Consider the following 27334-nt stretch of genomic DNA (forward strand, 5'->3'; position numbering starts at 1 on the left):
AAACTAGAAGTCAACCACAAGAAAAAACCTGGAAAGACCACAAATACATGGAGGTTAAATAACATGCTACTAAACAATGTATGCATAAAATAAGAAATCAAAGAACAAATTTAAAAATACATGGAAACAATTGAAAAATGGAAACACAATGGTCCAAAACCTTTGGGATGCAGGAAAATCAGTCCTAAGTGGGAAGTATATAGCAATACAGGCCTACCTCAAGAAGCGAGAAAAATCTCAGATTAAAAAAAATAAATGAACCTTACACCTAAAGGAGCTAGGAAAAGAACAAAAAAGTAACCTAAAACCAGCAGAAGGGAATAAATAATACAGATTATAGCAGAAATAAATGATATACAAAACTAGAGGGGATGAAGCAAGATGGTGGAAGAGTAGGGGACCTCGTTTCATCTGGTCCTTTGAATTTAGCTAGGTAACTATCAAACCATTCTGAACACCTATTAATTCAACCTGAGATTTAAGAAAAGAATTGCTGGAATTCTACAAATAGAAAGTGACCACTTTTTGCAAGGAAGGAGGTACAGAAAATGAATCTGAGAGAATATTTTGGAAGATAATCATTGGGGGGAGGGAGCCTCCATAAGCCAGCTACAGGAAAGTGATATAGTCACTGAGTGCAAAATCAGAACCTTTAGAAATCTGCTCCAGGGGTGCCTGGGTGGCTCAGTCGTTAAGCGTCTGCCTTTGGCTCAGGGCATGATCCCGGCATTCTGGGATCAAGCCCCACATCAGGCTCCTTCACGGGGAGCCTGCTTCTTCCTCTCCCACTCCCCCTGCTTGTGTTCCCTCTCTCACTGGCTGTCTCTCTGTCAAATAAATAAATAAAATCTTAAAAAAAAAAGAAATCTGCTCCAGTGAAAGATGTCCCTACCTAAAAGGTGCTCAGGTGGTGAAGCAGGGCAGAATCCTAGGTGGGACAGTGTGGTCTCAGGATCCCCAGCGTCAGAGAAAGAACAAGCATGCCTGAGCCAGCAGAGTTCCCAAGCACTGGAGTGGGGAAACCAGTTAGGGTCAGTGAGCCCAGGAGGGGGCTCTCAACTCGGTTTGCCATAAACCATGAACCACAGCTCAGTCTCAGTTGGGCAACAGCTCTCCGTGTGGGGGTCCTGCAAACAGTGGAAATGCGAGGACCCTCTGCCTTCCCCTGGGAGTGATGGTGCAGAAGCATGCATGACTGGGTTACCGCTGTCCAGGGAGGGATGCTGCAAAGGACAGAAATGCAGCAATCCTCCACCTTCCCTGGGAGGATCAGTGTGGGCGTGCACTGCAGGAGACTGCAGAGTTTGGCACACACAAAAGTGAAGACTGCTTATCCCTGAAGGTTTACTGAAGAGAGGGGAGTGAGTGTGGAAGAGAGTCAGTGACATAGAAGACAAGTTGATGGAAAGGAAGGAATATGAGGAAAAGAGAGAAAAACAACTATTAGGCCATGAGGGGAGACTTTGAGAAATCAGCGATATCATAAAGTGAAACAATATTAGAATTATTGGGGTGTCAGAGGAAGAAGAAAGAGGGAGAGGGACAGAAGGTATATTTGAGCAAATCATAGCTGAGAACTTCCCTAATCTGGGGAAGGAAACAGGCATGCCAGTCGAGGTAGAGAGGAACCCTCTCAAAATCAACAAAAATAGATCAACACCCTGACATATAATAGTGAAGCTTGCAAATTTCGGTGATAAAGAGAAAATCCTGAAAGCATCTCAAGACAAGAGGTTCTTTATCTACAGGGGTAGGAATATCAGTCTGCATCAGACCTATCCACAGAGACCTGGCAGGCCAGAAAGGGCTGGATGATATATTCAGGGTACTAAATGAGAAAAACATGCAGCCAAGAATACTGTATCCAGAAAGGCTGTCATTCAGAATGGAAGGAGAGATAAAGAGCTTCCAGGACAAACAGAAACTAAAAGAATATGTGAGCACTAAACCAGCCCTGCAAGAAATATTAAAGGGGATCCTCTAAGAGAAGAGAGAGCCCAAAAGTAACATAGACCAGAAAGAAACAGAGGCAATCTAGAGAAACAGGGACTTTACAGGCAATAAAATGACACTAAATTCACGTTTCACTAGTTACTCCGAATGTAAATGGGCTAAATGCTCCAATCAAAAGACACAGGGTATCGGATTGGATAAAAAAGCAAGACCATCCACATGCTGTGTACAAGAGACTCATTTTGAACCTAAAGACGCCTCCAGATTGAAAGTGAGGGGGTGGAGAACCATTTATCATGCTAATGGACATCCAAAGAAAGCTGGGGTAGCAATCCTCATATCCAACAAATTAGATTTTAAACCAAATACTGTAGTAAGGGATGAAGAAGGGCAGTACATCACACTTAAAGTGTCTATCCAACATGAAGATCTAACAATTATAAATATTTATGCTCCTAACTTGGGAGTAGCCAATTATGTAGAACAATTAATGACCAAATTTTAAAAACACATTGATAATAATACAACAATAGTAGGGGACTTTAACACCCCACTCACAGCAAAGGACAGATCATCTAAGCAGAAGATCAACAATAGCAAAACTGTGAAAAAGGCCAAGATGTCCATTGACAGATGAATGGATAAAGAAGATGTGGTATATATATGTGTGTATGGTATATATATGTGTGGTATATATATGTGTGGTATATATGTGTGTATATATATGTGTGTGTATGGTATATATATGTGTGGTATATATATGTATATGTATATATACATATATATATGTATATATACATATATACGTATATATGTGTGTATATATATGTGTGTATGGTATATATATGTGTGGTATATATATGTGTGGTATATATATGTGTGTATGGTATATATATGTGTGTGTGTGTGTATACACACACACACACACTGCAATATTACTCAGCCATCAGAAAGGATGAATACTTAGCATTTACATCGACATGGATGGAACTGAAGGGTATTATGCTGAGCAAAATAATCCAACCAGAGAAAGACAATTATCATATAGTTTCGCTCATATGTGAATATAAGAAACAGCACAGAGGATCATAGGAGAAGGGAGGGAAAACTGAATGGGAAGTCATCAGAGAGGGAGACAAACCATGAGAGACTCTTAACTCTAGGAAACAAACTGAGGGTTGCTGGAGGGGAGGTGGGTGGGGGGGTGGGGTAACTGGGTGATGGGCATCAAGGAGGGTACATGATGTGATGAACACTGGGTGTTACATGAAACTGATAAATTATTGAACACTAAATCTGTAGCTAATGATGTACTATAAGTTGGCTAATTGAATTTAAATAAAAAAATAAATGATATACAAAATTTAAAAAAGAAAACATCAATGAAACCAGGAGACGGTTCTTTGAAAAAATCAAATTGATAAACCTCTAGCCAGACTTGTCAAGAAAAACAGAGGAAGGATTCAAATAAATAAATTCACAAAGGAGAGAGGAGAAATAACAGCCAACACTACAGAAATACAAATACTATATGCCAAAAATTGGGCAAACTAGAGGAAATGATATGTTCCTAGAAATATATAAACTACTATACTGAAACAGGAAGAAATAGAAAACTTGAACAGAGCAATAACCAGCATAGAAACTGAATCAATAATCAAGAAACTCCAAACAAACAAAAGTCCAGAACCAGATGGCTTCACAGGTAAATTCTACCAAATATGGCCAAGAGACACATGAAAACATGTTCATCATCACTTACCATCAGGAAATGCAAATCAAAATTACAATAAGATATCACCTGTCAGCCTGGCTAAAATCAACAACACCAGAAATATCACGTGTTCAAAAGGATGTGAAGAAAAAGAAATCCTTTTGCACTGTTGGTGGGAATGCAAACTGGTATAGCCACTGTGGAAACAGTATGGAAATTCCTCAAAAAGTTAACAATGGAACTACCTTATGATCCAGCAATGGCACTAGTGGGTATTTAACCAAAGAATACAAGAGCACTCCTATGTTTATAGCAGCATTATTACAATACCCATGGTATGGATGCAACTCAATTATCCACTGATTGATGAATGGATAAAGAAAATGTGTTATATATTTATAAAAGGATATTATTCATGCATAAAAATGAATAAAATCTTGCCATTTGCAATGATGTGGATGGAACTAAAGAATACACTGCTAAGAAAAGTTAGTCAGTCATAGAGAGACTAACACCATATGACTTCATTCATATGTGGGATTTAAATAACAAAACAAGCAAAAGAAAAAAATAAGGGAGAGAGACAAAGCAAGAAGCAGATTCTTAATTATAGAGAAAAATCTGATGGTTACCAGAGTGGAGGGGGCAGGGCAGATGGGTGAAATTGTTGATGGAGATTAAGGAGTGCACTTGTTGTGATGAGCACAAGTGATGTATGGAAGTGTTGAATTACTATATTGTACACCTGAAATTAATATCACACTGTATGTTAATTACCTGGAATTTAAATAAAAACTAAAAAAACCCAATAACTTTGGATTAGACATTGGTTTCTGGGATCTGGTACCTAAAGCACAAGCAAGAAATGACAAAAAAAATGGGTAAATTGGATGTCATCAAAATTAAATTAAAATTTTAAATTTTTTTTTGCTTCCAAAGATACTATTAAGAAAGTGAAAAACCAACTCAGAATGGGAATAAATATTGGCAAATCATATATCTGATAAGACTCTAATTTTCAGAGTATATGAACAACTCATACAAATCAACCTTAACAAAAAGACAACTCTTGGGGCACCTGGATGGCACAGTCAGTTAAGTGTCTGACTCTTGGTTTTGGCTCAGGTCATGATCTCAGGGTCATGAGATTGAGCCCCACATCGGGCTTCACACCGAGTGCAGAGTCTGCTAAAGTTTCTTTCTCTTCCTCTCCCTCTGCCCCTCCCATCCGCTCACTCTCTCTCTCAAATAAATAAATAAATATAAATAAATAAATAAATATTTTTAAAAGGACAAGTAATCCAATTTAAAAATAGGCATTTCTCCAAAGAAGATATACAAATAGCCAATTAGTTTATGAAAAGATGCTCAACATCATAGTCAGTAAAATGCAAATGAGCATCATGAGATATCATTTCATACTCAAGATGGGTATAATTAAAAAAATGGACAATAACAAGTGTTAGTGAAGATACAGAGAAATTAGAACCCTCGTATGTTGCTTTGGGGATGTAAAACTTTGAAAAACAGTTTGGCAGTTCCTCAAAGCATCATAGATTGAGTTACCAGATGACTCAGCAATTCTTCTCCTAGGCATACATCCCAAAGAAACGAAAACATATGTCCACACAAAAACTTGTACAACAATGTTCATGGCAGCATATTCATAATTGCCAAAGGTGGGACCAACCCAAATGTCCATCAATTTATGAGTAGATAAACAGATGTAGTATAGCCATACAGTAGAATATCATGCAGTTATAAAAATAAGTACCTACACATGCTACTACATGGATTAACCTTGCAAACATTTTGCCCAATGAGAACAGGCAGGTACAAAAGGCTACATATTGTATGATTCCATTTGTAGGAAATGTCCAGAACAGGCAAATCTATAGAGACAATAAACAGATTAGTGGTTGCCAGGGGCTGAGGGAAAGGGGGATCTGGAATGACTCTAAAGAGTATGGGGTTTCTTTTGAGGGTGTTGAAAGTGTTCTGGAATTACTGGTGATAGTATACAACCATGTGAATATAATAAAAACCACTGAATTGTATATTTTTAAATGATTTATTTCACAGTGTGAATTATATCTCTATCAAAAACAATTTTTTAGAAAGCACAGGAAAAGTTATACCAAGCGAATATTAAGCTAAATAAAAGTAATGTAATAATATCAGAAAAACACTTGATTCTAGGGCAAAATGCCAAAGATACTAAATTACCAGAAATAATTTCCTTACATGTTGATAAAATATTAAATTTACCAGGAAGATACAGCTGTTGTAAATTTTTTAATAATTATTTACAGAGCTTCAAAACTGGCATAGTAACAAGGAGACAGCGATGAATTTTTCATATCAAAAGTAGACAATACCCCAGAAGAATGTAGAACATTTAAGCTAGATTAACAAACATGACGTAACTGAAGTATATACTACACTAAACCCAACTATAAAATGTGTATTTTTTCAAGTGCTTATGGAACATTTACCAAAAGCGACCTTTTGTTGGCCCATAAAGCATATCTAAATAGGTCTCAAAGAACTGAAATCATAAGTTTGTTCTCTGACAAGAATGTAATCAAACTGGAAATGGCAGGGGCACTGAACTGTCAAAACAGAAGCTGGCTGGCTGACAGGCACGAAATTCCTGGAGGCCTCCTGCTGTGTCAGGCATTAACCCTTTAGTTGCTAAATGGTGATTAGTAGGTCCCAGCAGTCCTGAGTAAAGGGCTAAGGTGCCCAGGGCAATGCGGTTAAGTGGTGGGGAAGCTAGGAAAGCCAGGAACAGTGTTTATTTACCAAATAATCTGGAAATATTTTAAAATCCTTATGTCCATACAATTATGCATCTGAAGAATATCAGTCTTATTTTTTTTTATCAGCCCTATTTAGTAGGTAAATTATAGCATCCAAGGCTTATCCTCAAAAACAGGAAAGTCTGAAAAATAATGAGCTGAGTATCTAACTCCAGAAGTTAAAAAAAAAAATCAAAAGAAAGTGAAAGAAATAGAATGATAAGAAAAAAAAGTTAAATAGAAAACAAAGACATAACGGCAAAGTAAAAAGCCAAAAGTTGATTATTTTTAAAAATTTGTAAAAGTGCCAAACTTCTGGCAAGATTGATCAAGGCGAGAACAAGAAGATACCAATAAACAATATTAGAACAAAAGAGAGGACATAACTGCAAATGCAACATTTAAAAATCCAACTATAAGAACTTCAAGCAAATTAATTTGAAAAGTGATATTAAGATAGAAAAATTTCTAGAAAACCATAACTTAACAATATTAACAAGTAGAAATAGCTACTGGAATGATTCTATAACCATTTAAAAGATTATATCAGTTAAAAATTTTTTTACAAAGAAGATAGCAGGCTCAGATGTTTTTATTTGGAAGTTGTGCCAAATATTTAAAGAACACATAGTTCCTTGGATGACCTCTGTCACAAAATAGAATGAAAGGAAATCATTCCCACTTCATTTTATGTCACTAAAATCAAATACAGAAACATGAGAACCATGGAAAAGTTACGAACCTAGCTCATTCATGAACAAAATACCAAATTCTTAAATAAAATATTGATGAACTAAATCCAGCAGTTTTTATTTATCCTAGGACTGCCAGACCAGTTTCACACAAGAAACATCTCTAGTATAATTCACATTAACAAATTAAAATAGAAAATTAACATGCCATCTCAAGAAATAGAGAAAACACTTCTAATAAAATTCATTAAAAAAAATCCTATTGGCAAACTAAGAATAAACTGGAACTTCCTTAACCTATTAAATGATATCTATAAAAAGCTACTGCAAATTTACTCAATGGTGAAACTAAAAACATTCCCTTTAAAATTAGGATCAACATAACAATGCACACTATTAACATTTCTATTCAGCACTGTACTTAAAATGGTGTGTCTGTGTTGGAGATGAGAGGTCCTAGGAGTGCAGTCTCAGAGAAAAAGAGATACAAAAATATAAAACTGGGAGGTGAAAAAAGAAAATTGTCATTTACACATAAATTTCAAACTTAATAAGAAAGTTTATCAGGTTTTCTAGTTACAAATGCAATACACAAAAACTACAATTATATTTGTATATATTAGCAATAAACTGCTATAAAATGTAATTTTCTAAAAAGGTATTGTTTACAATAGCAACAAGAAATAAAGGAATTTCTTATAATGATGTGCAAGTCCCTTCAAATTATAAAACTTCACTCGAATAACATGAAAAGGTTTTAAATAGTTGGGAGAGGCATAGTGTGTTTACAGAAGACTCAATGCCACGGAGATGTTAACTGTCCTTAAATTGAGCTACAGATTGAAAGCAATTCCAATCAAAATCCCAAAATTCTGTGTGTGTGTGTGTGTGTGTGTGTGTGTGTGTGTGTGTGTGTGTGAGTAACTTGAAAAGCCGATTCCAAAATTTATGCAGAAAAAAAATTTTACTGCAGTCATAACCCCAAACTAGAAACTACCTAAATTTGCATCAACAGTTAGATGGATAGGGGCACCTGGGTGGCTCAGTTGGTTAAGCAGCTGCCTTCTACTCAGGTCCTGATACCAGGAGCCTGCAAGGAGCCCAGCATCAGGCTCCCTGCTCAGTGGGGAGTCTGCTTCTCCCTCTGCACCTCTCCCCTACTTGTGATCTCTCCCTCTCTCACTCTCTCTCTCTCTCAAATAAATAAATAAAATCTTTTAAAAAACAGATGGATAAACAAACCATGAGGTATTTGCAAAATATAGTACTACACAGCAAGGAGAATAAACAATATAACTACACGCAACAATAATACAGATGGCACATAAAACATTACATTGAATGAGAAAACAAGTCCAGATGAACATACACAGCTTTTCAAGCACTTTACACATGTTAATGCATTTAATTCTCAGAACATCATTGATTGTGTTCATCTCCTCACCCACTGTCCCCTTTGGAACCAGGCAGGCCTAGAGAGGATGCTCCAAGCAAAAGATGATTCAGATCTTTCAGTGGTACATAGACTCCCCAGCAAGGGAGGTGAGGCAGACATTTTCCAGGGTAGGATTAGGCAAACACTAAGTTTATTGTGTCTGTGGTCTGACATAATTCAGTCAATCACTAATGAGCAACCGTCTTGTGCACAGAGCCCATGCTTGCCTATGGTGAGTAGTAGACCAAGTGGAAGTAAAGCATTAAACATCTGCTACGTGCCAGGTTCTGAGCTTGATGCTGAGGATATGATGGGAAGAAAGACTACACACCCACCTTCCTGTTTAAATAATAACTAACATTTATGGAGCACTTACTATGAGCTGGACATTCTAAGCATTTTATATATTTTACTCTCTAATCTTCATAACAACACTATTATTCACTTCTTTCTACAGATGAAGAAATGGAAGCACAGGGAGGAAAAGAGACTTGCCCAAAGTCACAGAGGCAGGAGATGGCAGAGCTGGGATTCAAACCTAGGCAGTCTGGATCCAGACCTCTGATTCACTGAATCATCCCAACAATACAGTGTGAGAAATAGTTACTAGTTCTGTTTTGAAGCAGAGGAAAGAGAGGCTCAGAACTAAAGTGAGCACATATTTGTTTTGCACCTCGGTGTGACAGAGACAATATTAGGTGATTTATGTATATTATTTCTGCAACCTGAAACAGTTCATGGGAATATAAGGGTCCTAACTCTGAAGGACCCAGGTATGCAGAGACTGGCTTTCCTGATTCTGTCTCATCCAGGCTCCTAGATTTCTAGATGAGTGAGTGAAACTGCTGGTGGAGAGAAGGAAAGAGAACAGGAGGCTGGGCTTTTTTTTTTTTTTTTTTGCCTCTTCCTCTTCTTCCTCCATCTACATCTTACATATTACATGCCATATTTAATATCCTACATCTTCCTGTATTCTCTAAGCAACTCCCTCTCCTCCCGATAGCACTGAGCCAGGACCTCCTCTAGCATTAGCATAATGGAAGCTTGGTCAGCTGGACCTCAAGATGTCTGGGTCCCACAGTCCACAGCTGTCTTACCTCTGCCTACCTCATGGCTCCTCAAGCCATTATCCTTGGGCTGGAAGCAACTTGGTCTACAACCATCCCCTGTTATCTATGGGAAATGGTATACTTCCATGTTTTAAAAAAATATTTACAAGTTTTGTTTGCTTCTCCTTTGTCCCTGCTTTCTGAAATTTTCAAAGTGAACATTACACAGTGGCCTGTTCCTGAGAGGCTGAGTGATTTTTCTCTCAAATTCCCAGAGCAGCAAAAGTGTCCATGTGTGCCAAGAAGGCAATGCAGGAGACAGGACACCCAGACTTTCCCAGCTTAAGACAGGTATAGACTTATTAGAAGAGCCTTGAGAAAAGGGAGGAGCAAAACTGACCAATGGCATGGTACTGTTGTATATCCAGCACCTGTTCCCTGAAAAATTATGCCAGGAACTATTACCTTATTTCACCCAAGCACTATCAGACAGGACCAATTTCTAGACACTTCAGTGAAGTCACCAAAATGAAACATTCTATGCTAGCACTGAACAATTACAAACCAAAAATGTCAAATTTCAAACAAGAAGCATTTCAAATAAGCTCTGGATAAGACAGAAAAAAAAAGTACCTAATCAAAAATCCCTTTAACTAAGATGGTCTTTACCTAATCTTCATTCTTTCTCTGTCCTTCATCTCCCTCTTTCTGTCTTTCTCTTGTTCTTTCTCTATCTTTTCTGACATTATCCTTTTGTTGTTCTACAGCTCTTTCATTCAGCTGCTTATCTAGTCCAACTTTCAGGTTGGGTTGGGGGTAGCTGTGGGAGGGGGCATGTCATTGCTCTTCATCTACACCCACTCTACCACCACCCACCTTGAAGCCCATGAAAGCAAACCACACTTACAGCCCCTCCTCCGCTGTAGCCCACTGCTGCCACTGCTGTGTGGAATCCAGATCTTCTGCAACCTGGTTTGGGTTAGCTCTCCCATCTCTCGAGACATCTTAGGCGTCACAGCTAATGACACCACTGTCCACAAGGTACTGCGCCTCACTTTCTGTCTTACTAGCTGTCTCTTCTGTTAATGTGGCCACAGCAGCAGGTGGACAGAGTTGGGACAGGGAGGTGCACTGGGCTTCTGAGCCCTCTGGCAGCCTGTCTCCAGCCCCCTCTCCTCTTTCCTAGTCCTTGCCTGACTTGCCTGCCTCTGCACCTGTATGTACCAGTGGGGGCTTGGGTGAAGAGAGAGAGGTTGGGCAGAGGTCAGCAGAGGCCTCTGAACTCCAAGGGCTGTGTACATAGGAGATAAGTTGGAGCCCAGCAAGGAAGGCAGCCAGCAAGACAGCCTAGGTCTGGCCAGTTACTTCCCTCCAATGAAGACAGGACTAGTAGAGTATGCAAATAAAAGATCAAAGATCATGTGCATATGTCCTGTGTAGGGTGGAAAAGGTAAAGGTGATGGAGGCAGTTCTCAGCAGCCTTTATAGCTTCAAAATAAAAAAAAAAATGGGCCCAAGTAGAATGTCAAGTTCTAACCCAGAATCAGAGATCCACATCAGAAATTCAAGGTTCTCAAGTACAAACAAAATCCCTACTGAAAAATGCAATGTTTTGAGCTAGCAATCAAAAACCAGATCTGGAAGTAGAAGGTTCATTGTCTCACTGTTTCCCCCCACCCAAAATGTTATTGCTACTGTTGTCTTCCCCTGAATTCTGCTGCCTTTCCTACCACAGGGCCTCTCCCTTCTAAAATGTGTTGCTTGGGGGCACTCTTGGGAGCGATGGGCACTATCTGATCGTTATGTTCTCCCCAGCCAAGGCTAAATAAATTAGAGTAAACCTGACACCTAACACATGGCTGCCAGCTGCCATTAGGTACCCTAGGGAGAAAGGCATCATGATCTGATCCAGAAACTGACTACAGTTCTTCATGCCAAGCTGTGGCGATGGAGGCTTAGGGTGAAGGCTGCAGCAGGCTGAGCTTGGGGAGCAGGGAGCAATGACCTCAAAGTAGGACAAGTCCATAGGCCAGACCCATCCCACCCAGATGTGTCTACTTTACCTTCCCCCTTCCCCTGGGGGGGAAAGAGCACATGTAATGACACAGCTTACCTGGAATATGTCCAAGTGTACTCTTACTTCATTCTTTTGCAACCTTCCCACCCCCTGATGAACCTCCAGTGATTGGCTACAAGGAATCTCAACTTTCTTCCATTGAACTGGGCGACATGGGGAACAAGCTCTTGGGTATAGAAATCTCCAATCCCTTTCCTCCAATGCTCTCTGCTGTACTTTGCCTTTTAAGAAGTTCCCTAAAAGTTTATTCTCAGTATCCTAGTCTATACAAAAGTTAGATTCCCTCCAGTTGTGTATAAATCATTCTAAACCTTCAATACATTTTGGAGCATGCCCATCTAAATGAATCTACTGAGGCAGAGACTCACAGTGGTTAACAGCAATGGGCTGTGGAGTCATACTACCTGAGTGGAATCCCACCTCCTCCCCCATTATGAGATCCTGGGCAGAACTTTTCTGTGCCTCAGTTTTTTCATCTGATAAGAGTATCTACCTACTTAAGGCTGTTGAAAACTCAACGTGTTAACACACATAAAGCAACCTGGGAAATGTTCAAAATACATTAGTTAACACCTATTCCCTTTGTGAAGTAAATGATAATCACCTCTTTGGCTAATCTGAACCTTCTAATGTAATGCTGGGTATACAAGAAACAATAAGGCGAATTTATAACATATAACAAAGGGTTAACATTTATAATAAAGAGCTCCTGCCAATCAATTAGAAAGATAAATTTACTTTTACTTTTTTGGTTTTGTGATACAGAAGGCCCTAAAAATCATTTCATCCAACCTTCTCTGGTAAGAAAATGGAGGCCTAGAGGGGCGCCTGGGTGGCACAGTGGTTGAGCGTCTGCCTTCGGCTCAGGGCGTGATCCCGGCATTGTGGGATCGAGCCCCACATTGGGCTCTTCTGCTATGGGCCTGCTTCTTCCTCTCCCACTCCCCCTGCTTGTGTTCCCTCTCTCGCTGGCTGTCTCTGTCTCTGTCGAATAAATAAATAAAATCTTAAAAAAAAAAATGGAGGCCTAGAGAGGGGAAATATTTTCCTAAGGTCCTGTAGCAACCAAGTGCCCAAGTCAGGAGTAGAACACTGGGGATCTGCTTTTCCCAGTCCAAGGCTTTTTTTTTTTTTTTTTTTTGGTTAATTGATCAATTTAGCTCGATTTAAGAATATGGTATTCCAAATGATCTCGGAACATTTAGAGTCTCAGAACTAGGCTTTGGAAGAGATACAACTCTCTTAATCCTAAAATCTCTCCTAATAAGTATTACTCTGCCAATGCTAATATTTTTTTTCCTCAGCATTGGCTTTGCTAGTTACTGAGTTGTTTTTTTTCTTTTACCAAAATTGCAATATTGCATATTTTGTGTTACTTTTTAAATTGAATTATAATTAACATACAGTGTTATATGAGTTTCAGGGATATAGTATAATTCAATAATTCTATGCATGTCTCAGTACTTATCTAGATAAGAGTACTCTAATCCCCTCAATCTATTCTACTCCTCCCCTCATCTGCCTCATCTCTGGCATCTACCATTTTGTTCTCTGTATTTTTTTTTTTTAAGATTTTATTTATTTATTCGACAGAGAGAGAGACAGCCAGCGAGAGAGGGAACACAAGCAGGGGGAGTGGGAGAGGAAGAAGCAGGCTCATAGCAGAAGAGCCTGATGTGGGGCTCGATCCTATAACGCCGGGATCACGCCCTGAGCCGAAGGCAGACGCTTAACCGCTGTGCCACCCAGGCGCCCCTGTTCTCTGTATTTAAGAGTGTGTTGTCTTTTTTTCTTCTTTGTTTGCTTCTTAAATTCCACAAATGAGTGAAATCAAACGATATTTGTCTTTTCTGACTGACTTATTTCATAATACTCTCTAGCTCCATCCATGTCATTGCAAATGGCAAGATCTCATTCTTTTTTATGCTTGAGTAGTATTCCATTGTGTGTGTATGTGTGTGTGCATATATATCACATCTTCTTTACCCATTCAACTAGTGATGGACACCTGCGGGGCTTCCATATCTTAGCTTTGTAAATGAGGCTGCAATAAACATAGAGGTGCATATATCTTCTTGAGTTAGTGTTTTCATTTTCTTTGGGTAAATACCTAGTAGTGCAATTGCTAGATCATATGGTACTTCTATTTTTAATTTTTTGAGGAACCTCCATACTGTTTTCCACAGAGATTCCATCAATTTGCATTCCCACCAACAGAATATGAAGGTTTCTTTTTTTCCCACATCCTTGTCAACACTTGTTATTTCTTGTGTTTTTGATTTTAGTCATTCTGACAGATATAAGTTAATATCTCATTTTTATTTGCAATGCTAATAATCTTAATAATAACCCTTTACATGAATGTTTTCCATTGCCCACAAAATAACAACATATTCCATATCCTAGTTGCTCCTTACAAACATTCTCACTAGTCTCATAGGGAAACTAAGGTCTAGGGAGGGGAAGTAGCTTGTCCAAGGTAATTGAGCCAGTCACATGAACCCCCTTCTATGTTTACAGTTTTGTCCTCACGACCCTGCCAAGATGCAGAAAGATAATTTTAGCAGCAGGAAATCTGAGATAGGACGCTAGCAGGCTATTGGCAAGGTCTGAAAGGGTAAACCTGGGGTCCAGGCTTGAAAACCCAAGTTAAAATTGCCTGGAACTGGAACTAGCTAGCTGGTTGGTTGTTGTTGTTGTTGTTGTGTTTTGTTTTATTTTGCTTTTGTGGTTGTGTGTGTGTTGTTTGTCTGGGTTTTTTGTTTGTTTGTTTGTTTGTTTTCCTCTGTTATCAACTTTGATCCCAGAAGCAGAACTAAACAAGCTTTATGGAAAGGTCTCAGAATGGCTGTTCTAAATCAAGCCCCAGTATAATTCTCTAGCCATGTCTCTTTTTAGACCCCCATGCTTAAACTGCACTGGCTCACTCACTGAGTTCCCAAACATAACATATACTTTTTTTTTTTAACTCTGGGCCTTTGCTTCACCTGAAATGCCTTCTCTTTCCTTCCATTCTCAATGAAATCTGACTCACTTTTCAAGAAGTGGTTCAATGTTACCTTCTCTGGGAAGCTTTCCCTATAACCTGGGACAGGCATTATCTTTGGTTCTCATATTGTCTATATGCTTCCATTTATCTGAGCAAGTATCCACCAGTTTTTACTTGTGTACTTCCTTACTAGACTGTAAGTTCCTTGAGGATGGGGACTAGATCTCAATTATCTGTGATTAGTGTTTCCAGTGTCCAGCTCAGGTCCTGGCAAAGAGGAGACACTTGCTCAATGAGTATTTGTACAATCTATATCTCTCTGCCCTAGATGAGATGAACAGGTAGACAAATAATCCCCATTCAGAAAGGTAAATGTTATAACTGAGATTTATGCATGGAACTGGCTGGGCAAACTAACTAGATCTGAAAGTATAAGGTGGTATCTACAAAGTTTCTCAACCTTGAATGGGGCAGAAGAGAATAAACAAAAGAATGAAGTCCTCTATCCCAAAAAGTCCAATTAACTGGTTGCAGAAAAAGAGTTCACTCAGGATCAGAGATTCACTCAAGACCAAGATCTGAACCACAAATTCTAAAATGGGGTTAACTCTAGAGAGAAAAAGCACACAGTGTGACTTCCTGAGGCCCACAGATCCTGACCATCCTCCCAAAGTATGGGGCGTGTAGGAGAATCCTATTAAAAGCACGATTAGGACCATACTGATCGGTTACAAAATCACAAATGGGGTATCTCTGTTAGTAATTCTTGGGAGTGTGTGTATAAATGCATTTTTGGGGGGTAAGGGTGTACAGGGGAGGCTGGCCACATGCTTATAGTTTATGTGCTGATACATGAGTATTAGGCCTTCTGTGGCAGCAGCCTAGGTACCACTTCCTTCTTAGCCACTGCCCTGGGTCACTATCTCCCCACTATATTCAGCCCCATGTCTGCAGCCCAAGGCTCACTGCATCCTAGTCCTACGAGTGGCTCTCTACAGACCACAGTCATTCCGGGAGAAGAACAGCTGGAAGCCTGTGGGTGGTATTGCCTGTGGAGGCTACAGAAAAAAGAAAAAGCAGGATCACTAATCTCAGACAGAGCATGGAATTCCTGAAACATCTCCCAAAATTTGGTTCCTGTTTTCCTACTTCTCTTCATCTTGAGACAGCCCTCTGAAGGAAGTAGGCCAGGGACTTCAATTTCCATTTTAGTAAGGAGGTTACTGAAGCCCAGAGAAGGCGAAAATCTTGTTCAAAGTGCCACAGCAAACCAGACCTACTTTATACACCATTGGAGGGGTGAGAGATGTAATCCCTACCATCCAGTTCACTCAAAACTGGAATAGATCAAGATAGACTTCTAAAGGTGCTAGGGAACTGCCTTTTTAGTCAGTGTTCCACAAAGACAGGTGGGGATGGATGACACATAGGTAGGTAGATAGATAGATAGATAGATAGATAGATAGATAATTAGATACAGATATCATCTTTTCCCCAACTTTCCCATACCTTTTAAGGTACTTCAAGTAACCCCTATATAAAGAAAATTTTCCGGAGAGCCTAAAGAATGGATTTGGATTTGTGTACCTCTATCTATTTTTCCTTCTGTCTCACCTACCTGTTCTCCTAGAGGTTTTTTCTTCCATCACTACTTATCCGACACACAGCTTTCTTGCATTTAGACCTTCAAAGCAGGTACAGGGATGGCTCAAAGAAGGAGTCTGGAGTCGTTGGTTGGTTCCTTGAAAAGGCTGTGGAAGCACCCTTGATAAGAGGGGCATGCGTGCGCTCTGTTGAAGTATCAGCTGTGTTAGTTGTCAAAGAAGTTCCTGAGCCACCCAGAGCCTTTTCTCATCAGGCCAACCATGTGTTCACCTTGCCCCAAAGGTCAGAACTAATATTAACAAGCAACTGCAGAATGGGGAAATTAAAACCAGCAATGTAGACAGGCAAGATCTGGATTTCCTCGGGGCTCAGTTTCAGATTGGTCTTCAGTGTAAATGGGCACGATCTCTTACTGGACAGTGATTTGGCAATATGAAGCAAGAGCAATAAAAATGTTAATTTCCTTTGTCCTAGTTATCCCACTCCTGGGACTCAATCCTGAGCCAATAACCGCCAAAGCATGAAAAAGCTCAAAGCACTAAAATTTTTATTTAATTGCAGAGCTATTTATCCTGATGGCAACAACTGTAAGGTAACCTTTAAGTTCTCTAGGTGGAAAAGCAGCTCCTTGGGTCTTTTCTGCAGACATGGAGGATGATGGCTCTAAGGCTATGGAATTCTGGGGAAAAATTATGCTGCAATTTGGGGTGAGGAACCTAAGAATGCAAAGTCATGCTTTTCCTTGGACATTGGGCATGTCTACCCTTCCTATTTTTGTGTTCTCAAAAACAAGTCACTAATCTGTTGCTCTTGCATTTGCCCTGTGTTTGTTTATTAAGTTAGGAAATATTTATTGACTCCTAATATATGCTGTACCCTAGATTAGATGATGGGGCTAACAAGATAGATCGGACATGGTCATTACTCTCAAGTGGCTGGCAGTTGTGTGACAGAAACAGAAATCAATGGTAGCTGTGCGTTGAGATAAGTGCTGTGACAGAATGGACCAGAGGGTGCTGTGGGGGCCCAAAGTTAAAGACCTAACTGGGGAGGTGTGTGGGTGTTAGGAAAAACTTATTCAGGAAAGTATTCCTTGAGCTGATTAAGATAGGCTCTACCTTTGAATCCTGGCTCTACCACTTCTTTGAGACTGGGGTGAATTCACTCATTCTGTCATACTTAGCCTTAATACCCCATTACAGGGTTGTCCAGAGAATGAAATAATGCATACGGAAGAGCCATGGGGTACATTGGAACACAGTGCTGCTCTGGAGCTTGGGTAGCGCACTTAAATACCCTGGGTCTCGATTTTACTCATCTGAGAAATGGAGCCACGAACGTGTATGTGGTTGGGCCATGTCCTTAGGAATGTTCAGGCCCAAGACAAATAATGGCTATAAGGTGGGCTTGAGACAGCTTCCTCTCTTCCCCTCCCCTTGCCCTATAAGGCCAGGGGCCTTCCCCTAAGTCTAATTCCCTAGAACACTTCTTACTGCTCCCCGAAGCTGCGCGGTTCCTTCGAGCCTTCCCTCTCCCACCCAAGCACAGTTACAACAATTACTCCCAGGATGCCAGTGGCGCACTTAGAGGTAAGGTCAGTCGCACTGGGGGCGGGGCTTCGGTTGCCGCGCGGTTTCGTCCAAGGTTCCGCTGCTTAAAAAGTGGCGAAGTCCCATCTGTAAGTCATTGGAAGCACCTAAGGGGCTTGTGAGCAGTCCGGAAAGCCATACGACTTTGGTGCTTTGGCCCGTACGCAGCGGGAGGAGGAGGAGCCTAACTGGAGGACTTCCTCTTGCCATTCATTCCTCCTAGCCGGTGGCACCACCCCATCAACTTCCGCTCCTTCCGCAAATGAGAACTGAGGGGATCGAAGCCCTGCCCCACCCTCGCCGACCAGTTCGTGGCGCGCAAGAGAACGTATCCGCCAGTGCGCGCGGAAGGCGGGATCTGGCCTACTTGGAGGTGTCCAGCCATCCTGTGTCCCCTAGGTTGGGCGCGGACTGTGAGGTGTTGCAGTTCGCCGTCAAGATGTTGCGCGTGGTGAGCTGGAACATCAATGGGATCCGGAGCCCCCTGCAAGGGATGGTATACGAGGAACCCAGCAACTGTGCCGCCATGGCCATGGGGCGCATTTTGGACAAGCTGGATGCCGACATCGTCTGCCTTCAGGAGACCAAAGTGACGAGTGAGCGCTCAAAAATCCAGGATCCCTACCATACTTTATCTTTTCCAGTAACTTTTGTACCCTGCTTAATCTCATTTTACTTTACCATTTCTCTATCCGTAGAGCCCTCCTCTTAGACCCAGTTCAGAATCCTGATCTCCTCCCTCTAAACCCCTATTTCTCACTCCAGTTTGATGTCTTAATTCCCACTACGTCTCCTGCCCTCAGCAGAACCTTAATTCCCTCACCCATGCAACCTTGTTCCTCGCACTGATCCTCTAATTCCCACTCATTCTCCTGCCCCAGCTCAGTACCCCAAATTTCCTCCTCCTCGCACACTGTCCAGCTCCAACTCCCAAGTTAGGTCCACCAATTTCCCTTCCCTGGCCCCAGCTCAGATCCTTTAATTCCCACCCCATCTTTGCCCCCAGCTCAGACTCTCTGATTTCTTCCTTTTTACCTGTCCCTCTCAGATCCTCAGTTCTCTCCTCAGATCCCCTAGAGCTCTACCCGCATTTCTCCTTCCCAGCCTCAGAACCTCTTGTAATTTCTATCTCATGTCCCACGCCAAGGTTAGATCCCCTAGTTCCCTCTCTCTCCCACACTAGCTCAACACCTCCCATTCCTTCCCTCTCCCTTGCACCCCCCTCTAAGACCCTCTAACAACTTTTTCCTCCATCCCCAGTTCAGATCCTCTAATTGCCTCCCTCTCCTATCTCATATCCCCAGCTCAGATTTCCAGTTCTCCCTCCCATATTCCCATTTTGCACCTCCAGCTCCCTCCATTCACCTAATCACTGGCTTCCTCCCACCTAATTTCCCTCCTCCCATTCCATAGCCTACCCCCTTCTTATTCTGATATTAATTCCCTCGCTAGTCCCCACTTTTCTAGCTCCTCCTTTAATCATAGATACTTCATTTTCCCTCCCAGCTCTGGCTCTGATGTGTGCAAGGAAGTAGCCTACAACTTTAATTCCAGACCTTTCTGTGTCCTGGGCCCTACTTTTATCTCTGACACAATCTTACATCTTTTTTTTTTTTTTTTTTTTGTAGGGGATGTGCTGACAGAGCCCCTGGCCATCATTGAGGGCTATAACTCCTATTTCAGCTTCAGCCGCAACCGCAGTGGCTATTCTGGTAAATGGGGCTTTCTGGGGATTTTAAATTAGTGATGGAGGCAGGTTGGGGGTGAAAGAATTTCCAGTATTTGATGAGAAGTTAATAAGAAACTCAGACTTTTATTTTTAAAAGTTTTTTGAAATTACAAAGCTGCTTTTAATACTTTGGGGTGAGCCCCACAGAAATAAAAAATACTGGGAAGGGGTAACCCCCCACTGCCAGGATGGTCCACAGGAAGAGAGGCTACCTGAGAGGAAGGAAGCGCAAAAGGGATCCATTGCAGACTCAGGGCAAAAGGAATGCCGTTGGTGCTGGGACCTCTGAGCACTACAGGAGAAAACTTGAGCATGGTGGGACTGGCTCCAGGTACACAGGGAAGGTCAAGAGGGTTGGACACGAAGCCACAAAGCTACTTGGGTTCCTCCTTCTTCTCGTTTGCCTATTTCTGCTTCTGCTGAATGACCTCTGAGTCCTTCTGCTTGCAGATGTCAGCAGAAAGCCTGTCATCTTGGCACTTTCCCTTAACCTAGTAGCTCTGCTTTTTCATATTCTTCTGGCAGTTGAGCTAACGCTGGTTACCGTGGGTCATGATGAGGGCAGCAGCTCTGGCCTACCTCTGTTGCATCCCTTCGCTCTGTCCGATGTTGCAGGCCCCCCAGGCTTTTGTTCCGCAGAGCTAAAGTCACATAAAGCTACATGAAGGATAGTTTTTATGTGTAAAATTATCCTATTTGACTTTGGAAACACAGTCAGCTGTGTGGTAGTTAATCGTATGAGCTCTGGAGCCAGACTGCCTGGGTTTGAATCCTACCTCACTTCCTAGCTGTGTACCCTCTGGCAGGTTAGTCAACCTCTTTATGCTGTAGGTTTCTCAGCTGAGAAATGGAGATAATGCCTACCACCTAGGGCTAGTACAGGCATACCTTGTTTTGTATGTATATATATGGTTATATATATATATGTATGCATATACTTATATATAAACTTATATGTAAATAAGTATATGAATTTACATATCTATATATAAATATATTTTTATGTATACACATATATGTAAAACAGTTCACTTTATTGTGTTTTGTAGATACTGCATATTTTATAAATTGAAGATTTTATGGCAACCCTGTGTTGCAAATCTCTTGGCAGTATTTTTCCAGCAACATTTGCTCACTTCATGTCTCTTTGTCACTTTTTGGTAATTCTTACAATATTTCAAACTTTTAAAATTATATCTGTTATGGTGATCTGTGATCAGTGCTTGCAACTTGCTAAAAGCTCAGATGACAGCATTTTTTAGCAATAAAGTATTTTTTTAGTTAAGGCATATATGTTGTTTTTTTAAGACCTAATGTTATTGCACATTTAATAGACTGTAGTATAGTGACATCATTTTTATCTGCACTGGGAAACCAAAATATTCATTTGACTTGCTTCACTACAGTATTTGCTTTTTGTGGTGTTTTGGAACTGAACTCACAGTATATTGGGGTATGCCTGTATGAGGATTAAACAAATTAGTCCATGTGATAATAATAATAGCTAACATTTTTTGAGCACTTACCATGTGTCCTTGTAAAACACTTAGACTATTAGCTATTACTGTTCTGTGGCTTTTTTGTTTTTTTAAATTTTTTAAAGATTTTATTTATTTGACAGAGAGAGAGAACACAAGCAGGGGGAGCAGCAGGGGGAGAGAGCTGAGTAGGGACCCCAATGCGGAGCTTGATCCCAGGATCCTGGGATCATGACCTGAGCCGAAGGCAGGCACTTAACCGACTCAGCCTTCCAGGCGCGACGGAACTGAGACTCCAGGGTTTGAGTAGAATTGCCTCAGTCTCTTGGGAGCCATCTGTGGCCCTTGAGTTGGGAGAGTTGTCAAAACAGCCACAGTAGATGAAGATGACTCAGGTGACCTATGTGGGGGCAACAAGCTGTGCAATAGGCTGTTGGCATCGAGGCCCATTCAGAGTATCCTGTCTGTCTCCAGGTGTAGCCACCTTCTGTAAGGACAGCGCTACTCCCATGGCTGCTGAAGAAGGCCTGAGTGGCCTACTTACCACTCATAATGGGGACGTGGGTTGCTATGGAAACATGGATGAATTCACCCAAGAGGAGCTTCGGGCTCTGGATAGTGAGGGCCGGGCCCTCCTCACACAACACAAGATCCGGTAATAGCCCACATTCCCCTGTCGCTGAGCACTGCTGCTTCTACTCTTAGTGTGGTGATTCTGAGGCTCACCTTACAAGCCTAGATTCATCATGGAAAATGTCCCAGATTTGCCTTTCTTGGACTCTAGTTCTGGCTGGGTTACTCACTGTGTGACCTCGGGCAAATCATGTTCCCCTCTGAGCTTTGAGTTCCCCATCCCTACAGTGGGGAACTGGCTGGGAGGTCCAGCTCTCTTATTACCACAGGCACCTCAAAGGCAACTTAGCACAACTCATCACCCCAAGTTGCTGTTTTTCTGGGTGTCCTGTCATTGTGAATGGCAGCATCATCACCTGGTTTACCTGGCTGTTACCCTAGATGCCCCTCCCCCTGCCTTACCTGTAGTCAGTCCCCAAGTCCTGTGCATGCCAGTACATTTCATGTCTTTCTGTCCCCTTCTTCATATCCATCCCACAGGCAACCATTAAGTGGGAGCCACATGGTGTGGGGAAAGGGAGGCTTGGAAATGACCTTTTCTTTGTGTGTGGGTCTCTTTTCCTCAGGACATGGGAAGGGAAAGAGAAGACCTTGACCCTAATCAATGTGTACTGCCCCCACGCGGATGCTGGGAAACCTGAGCGGCTGTCCTTTAAAATGCGTTTCTATCGCTTGCTGCAGATCCGAGCAGAAGCCCTCCTAGCAGCGGGCAGGTATTGTAAGCCTGGGTGGTACTTGAGCTTGTTCTAGGTGCCCAACCCATTTAGGTGTCAAGCTCCATTGGAAGGAATATGGGATCTTTGTCTTTTGAGTTCCTTTACAGCCTATTTGGAGACACCAGCATGCTTGCCTGAATGGGCTCTGCTCTGTATGAGCTGTGAGGACCAGGTAAAGTGATATAAATATGGGTTTTGTACCCAGATACCTCTAAGCCCCTGTCCTGGCTCCTTTTACTCGCTATGAGTCCTGAGGCTAGTTCTCCTTTTATTTTCTCTTTTTAAGTGAGTGTATGAATCCCTACCTTACAGTATAATTTTAAGGATGAAATGAGATGAAGAAGGTAAAGTGCCTGGGAGCAAATGAAAAGTCTTGTCCCAGGGAAGAACAGGAAAGTGAGGGTGGGTTAGAGTAATCAAGGGATGCTTCCTAAAAGAAGTACCTGGGTTCAACTTTGAAGGACCAGAAAGATGCCATTATGTAGAGATCAATGAGATGATCATGTCAGATAGGGAATGATGTCATCTTTGGAGATCAGAATTGGGTTGGTCAGGTATTAAATGTAGCAAGGGGTTATGCTAAGATTGGAGAGGTAGGCTGCTATGCATTGCTGTGGGCTCCCACCTTGGCTTCAATGTGTGAGAAGGGACTGATTTCAGCTCTTGGTCCTAGAAGAAAGTAGATGGGCCAGGACTACTGAATGTCTCTTGAATGTCTCTTGAATGTCTATTTGATAATCCCATGTCATGTTTTTTAGCCATGTGATCATTCTGGGTGACCTGAATACAGCCCACCGCCCCATTGACCACTGGGATGCAGTCAACCTGGTAAGGCTCTTCCAGGCCCCTTTCCTCACTTCTGACTGTGGTTCTGTTTAGCCAGCCAACCAATGCTGGATTTTGGGTCCAAGGGTAGCTTCCTTCATGGAAAAGCAGAGCTTAGTTTGAAATAACTATTCTCAAAGCACTGAGGATTGTTCATTCATTCAGGAGACATTACTGTCTGGCCCTTGGCTTGGTCCTGAGCCATGTGCTGAGGACTCAGTTACCAGTCATTTCTGGCTCTTGGCCCCTCAGAGGTTTCAGCATGGTAGGGGGCTACGGACTTATGGCCAGCCAATTACAGAAAGGTATTTTCAGGGCTGAAGCAGAGATGGCAGGCCAGGAGTCTAGGGGAGCCTGGAGAAATGGGATTCCTGGGCCAGTCTAGACCTTAGGGAGGCATCTGAAAATGGTTGAATTTTAAAAGATGAGTAAAACAGAGCTTTGGGCCTGGGGGAAGGAAGTCATTCTAGCTGGAGCAAAGGCTGCAAGGTGAGAATTTGCTTGGTATGCATGATGAACTGCAAGTCCCATTCTTCTTAGGGGTTGACAGGGGAAGGGAAGTGAGTGGCAAGAGATGGGGTGAGAAAGTCCTTTGGGGGCCAGGTTTCGAGGTCCTTGAATTCCACTTTGCCTTGATCATTTCCCTAATACACTGTTTCCTGCTTGTGAACTTTCAGTACCTCCCTGTTACCTCTGCAATGCAGAGAAAACATCTAAGCATGGATTGAAGACTTTTTCTGGACTCTTCCCAATCTCTCTTTGCATCCTCGGTACCCCTACACAGTGTCCACTCCAGCTAGGTTGTCTCCTCTCAGTCCATTGCAAAAGTTACTTTCATTTTGACTTTTCTCACTGTACCCTCTGTCTTTTTTTATTGTATGAACCTTTCATCTTTGAGTCCTTCTAAGCCAATGGTTCTCATTCCCTGACAGCACATTAGAACAAGGAACTTTTACATGACTATTAATACCTTGGTGCCACCCCAGACCAAATAAATCAGAATCTTTTGGGTATGGGGCAAGGGTAGCAGTATATTTCACAAGGTCCCAGGCTGATTTTATTGTATAGTCAGGCTTGAGAACCACTGCACTAAAATCTACAAGCCAGTTCTCATCTTAGCTTGCCTCCTGAGGGGAGTGATTAGTAACTTACGCTGGCATAGTCCAACTCAGCATTGGGCTTGGCTCAAAGAAGGGGCTGTAGGAAGAGTCTTTTTGATTAGTTTGCAGAAGAGCCACATAAACAAATGTGGCTCCCAGTTGGGAAAATGAACAGAAATGAGATAATGAAAGAATGGTGGTGGTGGTGGTGGTATGATAGAGAAGAGAGTGTACAAAGTGCGAGTCTTCAGTCCCTTCATACCTTATTTCTCATCAGACGTTTACTCAGTCTGTTCTTTCTGCTTCATGCAATAGTGTCATATAACTTTATGCCTTTTCTTCTTAGTTCAGAACTATCATAAATCTCTCAAGTACACCTCTTACATTCTTCCTTCCAGGAAAAGAGAACTAATAGTACCAGTCACATGACAAACACAGTCTTTCCAAAATAGCAGAATATGTCCACTTCCCGAAAGACTGGCTTTTGTAGTCTTCATCTCCCCTCAATTCCCCTTGGCTACTATAGCCAGAAGCCTGGGAATTATGTTAGTATTGTCCTTCCTCTCTACCCCCATTTCCCACATTCAGCTAATCAGTGAGTACTGTTGATTTTAGTTCCAAACCGTCTCTTAATTTCATTTTTCTTTGTCTCCTCTGGCTCTACCCTAGTCTAAGTGATTATCATCTCTTGCTAACATGGACTATGATAGTTATCTCCTGCCAGTCTGCTGGTCCCTAGTCGGGTCTCCCCTTGTCTTTTGGGTTTGTGCTTCCTCTCTCCACAGGCCCATTACAGAGGCTGCACTCTCAATTTATAACACCCTCTGCCTGGGTTGCTCCTACTCAGCCTTCACTTTCCAGCTCCAGATCACTTCCTGAAAGGAAGCCTCATTGGTCCCCTGGAAGAGCTCAGGTGCCCACTTTATCCCTTGTATCATGCCTTTCACATAATCAGTGTTCTTTGAACGTTTTTTCATTGAATGGGTGGGCCAGGTGGATTGGATGGATGGGTGAATTGGGGATGAGAGCCAAAGGAAGTATTTAGGTATGGATTTCTGGAGCTCCTCAGCTGAGGAGTTTGTGGGGAAGAGAAGAGATGGTCTCTGAGACCTTTGACACACAAAATAAGCCAAATAGTTCCAGAGGGTTTAAAAGAAAAGGTAACAGTTTTCTTAACTCCTAATCCCAGCCCTGCTTCCTAGAGGTAACCACTTTTAACTTCCTGCTTTCCATCCTTTTCGTGAGCAGTTCTGAGAATTGCTTTGATTAATCAAATGACAAGCTTTCAGATTTGACATTTAATCCCAGCTCTACCAGTTCTGGACCCTGTGACCCTGAGTAGTAGTCTTTTTTGGAACAATCACATTTTCTTGTCTGAAAAATGAAGCAGTTAGTCTAAGTCTCTTCCAGGTGTAGGCATCTAGTTTTGCCTCTGTCTTCATCCCCCTCCCCCCTTCTCCAGGAATGCTTTGAAGAGGACCCAGGGCGCAAGTGGATGGACGGCTTGCTCAGTAACCTGGGATGCCAGGCTGGGTCCCATGTACGGCCCTTCATTGATAGCTACCGCTGCTTCCAGCCAAAGCAGGAGGGGGCATTCACCTGCTGGTCAGCAGTCAGTGGTGCTCGCCATCTGAATTACGGCTCCCGGCTTGACTATGTGCTGGGGGACCGGACCCTGGTAATAGACACCTTCCAGGACTCCTTCCGGCTGCCTGAGGTGATGGGCTCTGACCATTGTCCCGTGGGTGCAGTCTTGAGTGTGTCCTCTATGCCAGCAAAACAGTGCCCACCTCTGTGCACCCGCTTCCTCCCTGAGTTTGCGGGCACCCAGCTCAAGATCCTTCGCTTCCTGGTTCGTCTCAAACAAGATCCTGTTTTCAAGCATTCAGCACTGCGACTTGGCAAACAAACCCAGGTACAGATGCACCAAAATAAAGCCCGTGTGCGCTCAGCCAGGCCTCGGCCAAGTCATGCTGGCTCCAGCAGAGGCCAAAAAAACCTGACAAACTACTTCCAGCCATCCTCCAGTCGTCCCCAAGTTTCTCCTATCTTGGAGCTTCCTAGTGTGGGTGCCCTCATGACCCCAAAGACTTTAGAAGAGGAGGCGATGGCCAGAGTGGTGGAGGGGCAGGCCAGTGTTTCAGAGGCCAAGGATGAAAAGGAGGTACGGACTTCTTTTTGGAAGTCTGTGCTGGGGGGGCCCTCGCCCATGCCCCTCTGTGGGGGGCACAGGGAGCCATGTGTGATGCGAACTGTGAAGAAGCCAGGACCCAATCTGGGCCGCCACTTCTATATGTGTGCCAGGCCCCAGGGTCCTCCCACTGACCCTTCCTCCCGCTGCAACTTCTTCCTCTGGAGCAGGCCCAGCTGAACCAACCCAAGGTACACATGCCTGGCATGGTCAACCCTGTACATAATCTGAAGCCAGCTCCCTCCTAAGCTGCCTCTCTCTCCCCCAAGGATTCCTCCTCCTCTTCCACTTTCCTGAAAAACCCTTCCTTTCCTCTTCCTCTTTTTCCTTTAAGGCCTCTCTGACTCTCTCTTCTTCCTGCTTAGCTCCTCCTCATTGGTGAGCTTCTTATTCCTTTAATGTTGCGACCCAGTTCCCCACCCTACTTCCCACCTTCCTGTCAGAAATGCACAGGAACCAGTTGCCTCAGGAAGTTGATTTTAAACCCTTTTCTTTCTTGCTGAGAAATATATCTGTGTCTAAATAAAGTCTGTGTTTTTGTTTTAGCACACCATGTCCTGTAGACATTTTGGATGTGCTTCATGAGGTTGAATGAGACATTATCTCAGCACTAGGTTTACCAGCTGCCTGTAGCCTGATGATACAACTCCTAGGAAGGGGGGAGGAAGGAGGAGTGGTACTCACCTTAAAGGTGCTCTGTTGAGTTTTAAGGGTTCCCTGCGCTGCTGAAGTTAGATCAGCAAGGGAGGTGGGTGTGG

The 27334-nt window shown here is 42.4% G+C and overlaps 2 protein-coding genes and 1 pseudogene across 19 annotated transcripts in view; 1 reads left to right on the plus strand and 2 right to left on the minus strand.

The window, feature by feature from the left end:
• PFKFB1 (6-phosphofructo-2-kinase/fructose-2,6-biphosphatase 1) overlaps positions 1-18054 on the minus strand; it is an 88451-nt gene extending 70397 nt beyond the window's left edge. For 9 of the 18 annotated variants that reach the window (XR_006408552.3, XR_006408551.3, XR_008959146.1 and 6 more), the window contains exon 1: positions 10552-11388. Coding sequence is in view for 13 of the 18 variants with exons in the window: in XM_048213164.2 (XP_048069121.1) it covers positions 10552-10648 (97 nt within the window). In the remaining 5 variants the exon portion in view is untranslated. Of the gene's footprint in view, positions 1-10551; positions 11441-16328 lie in introns of those variants that run through there. The other 9 variants (XR_007188246.2, XM_057312005.1, XR_007188248.2 and 6 more) reach the window with 6 other exon arrangements.
• On the plus strand, positions 18003-27124 carry APEX2 (apurinic/apyrimidinic endodeoxyribonuclease 2). The gene is made up of 6 exons (XM_026490246.4): positions 18003-18500; positions 19533-19616; positions 21586-21766; positions 22311-22457; positions 23219-23288; positions 25848-27124. The coding sequence occupies exons 1-6, from the start codon at positions 18167-18169 to the stop codon at positions 26754-26756; spliced, it is 1725 nt and encodes a 574-aa protein (XP_026346031.1). The 5' UTR covers positions 18003-18166; the 3' UTR covers positions 26757-27124.
• Positions 19953-20187, minus strand: LOC113248666 (small EDRK-rich factor 2-like; annotated as a pseudogene).
• Positions 27125-27334: the final 210 nt, after the last annotated feature.

Source organism: Ursus arctos, chromosome X, assembly GCF_023065955.2.
Source record: "Ursus arctos isolate Adak ecotype North America chromosome X, UrsArc2.0, whole genome shotgun sequence".
Lineage (NCBI taxonomy): Eukaryota > Metazoa > Chordata > Mammalia > Carnivora > Ursidae > Ursus > Ursus arctos.

Excerpts from the sequence above, each read along its gene's own strand:
- APEX2 (XM_026490246.4), top strand. The coding sequence starts at position 18,167 with ATGAGAACTGAGGGGATCGAAGCCCTGCCCCACCCTCGCCGACCAGTT. Across the intron at positions 18,501-19,532 it reads TCAGGAGACCAAAGTGACGA|GGGATGTGCTGACAGAGCCC; the intron begins GTGAGCGCTCAA and ends TTTTTTTTGTAG. Across the intron at positions 21,767-22,310 it reads CTCACACAACACAAGATCCG|GACATGGGAAGGGAAAGAGA; the intron begins GTAATAGCCCAC and ends TCTTTTCCTCAG.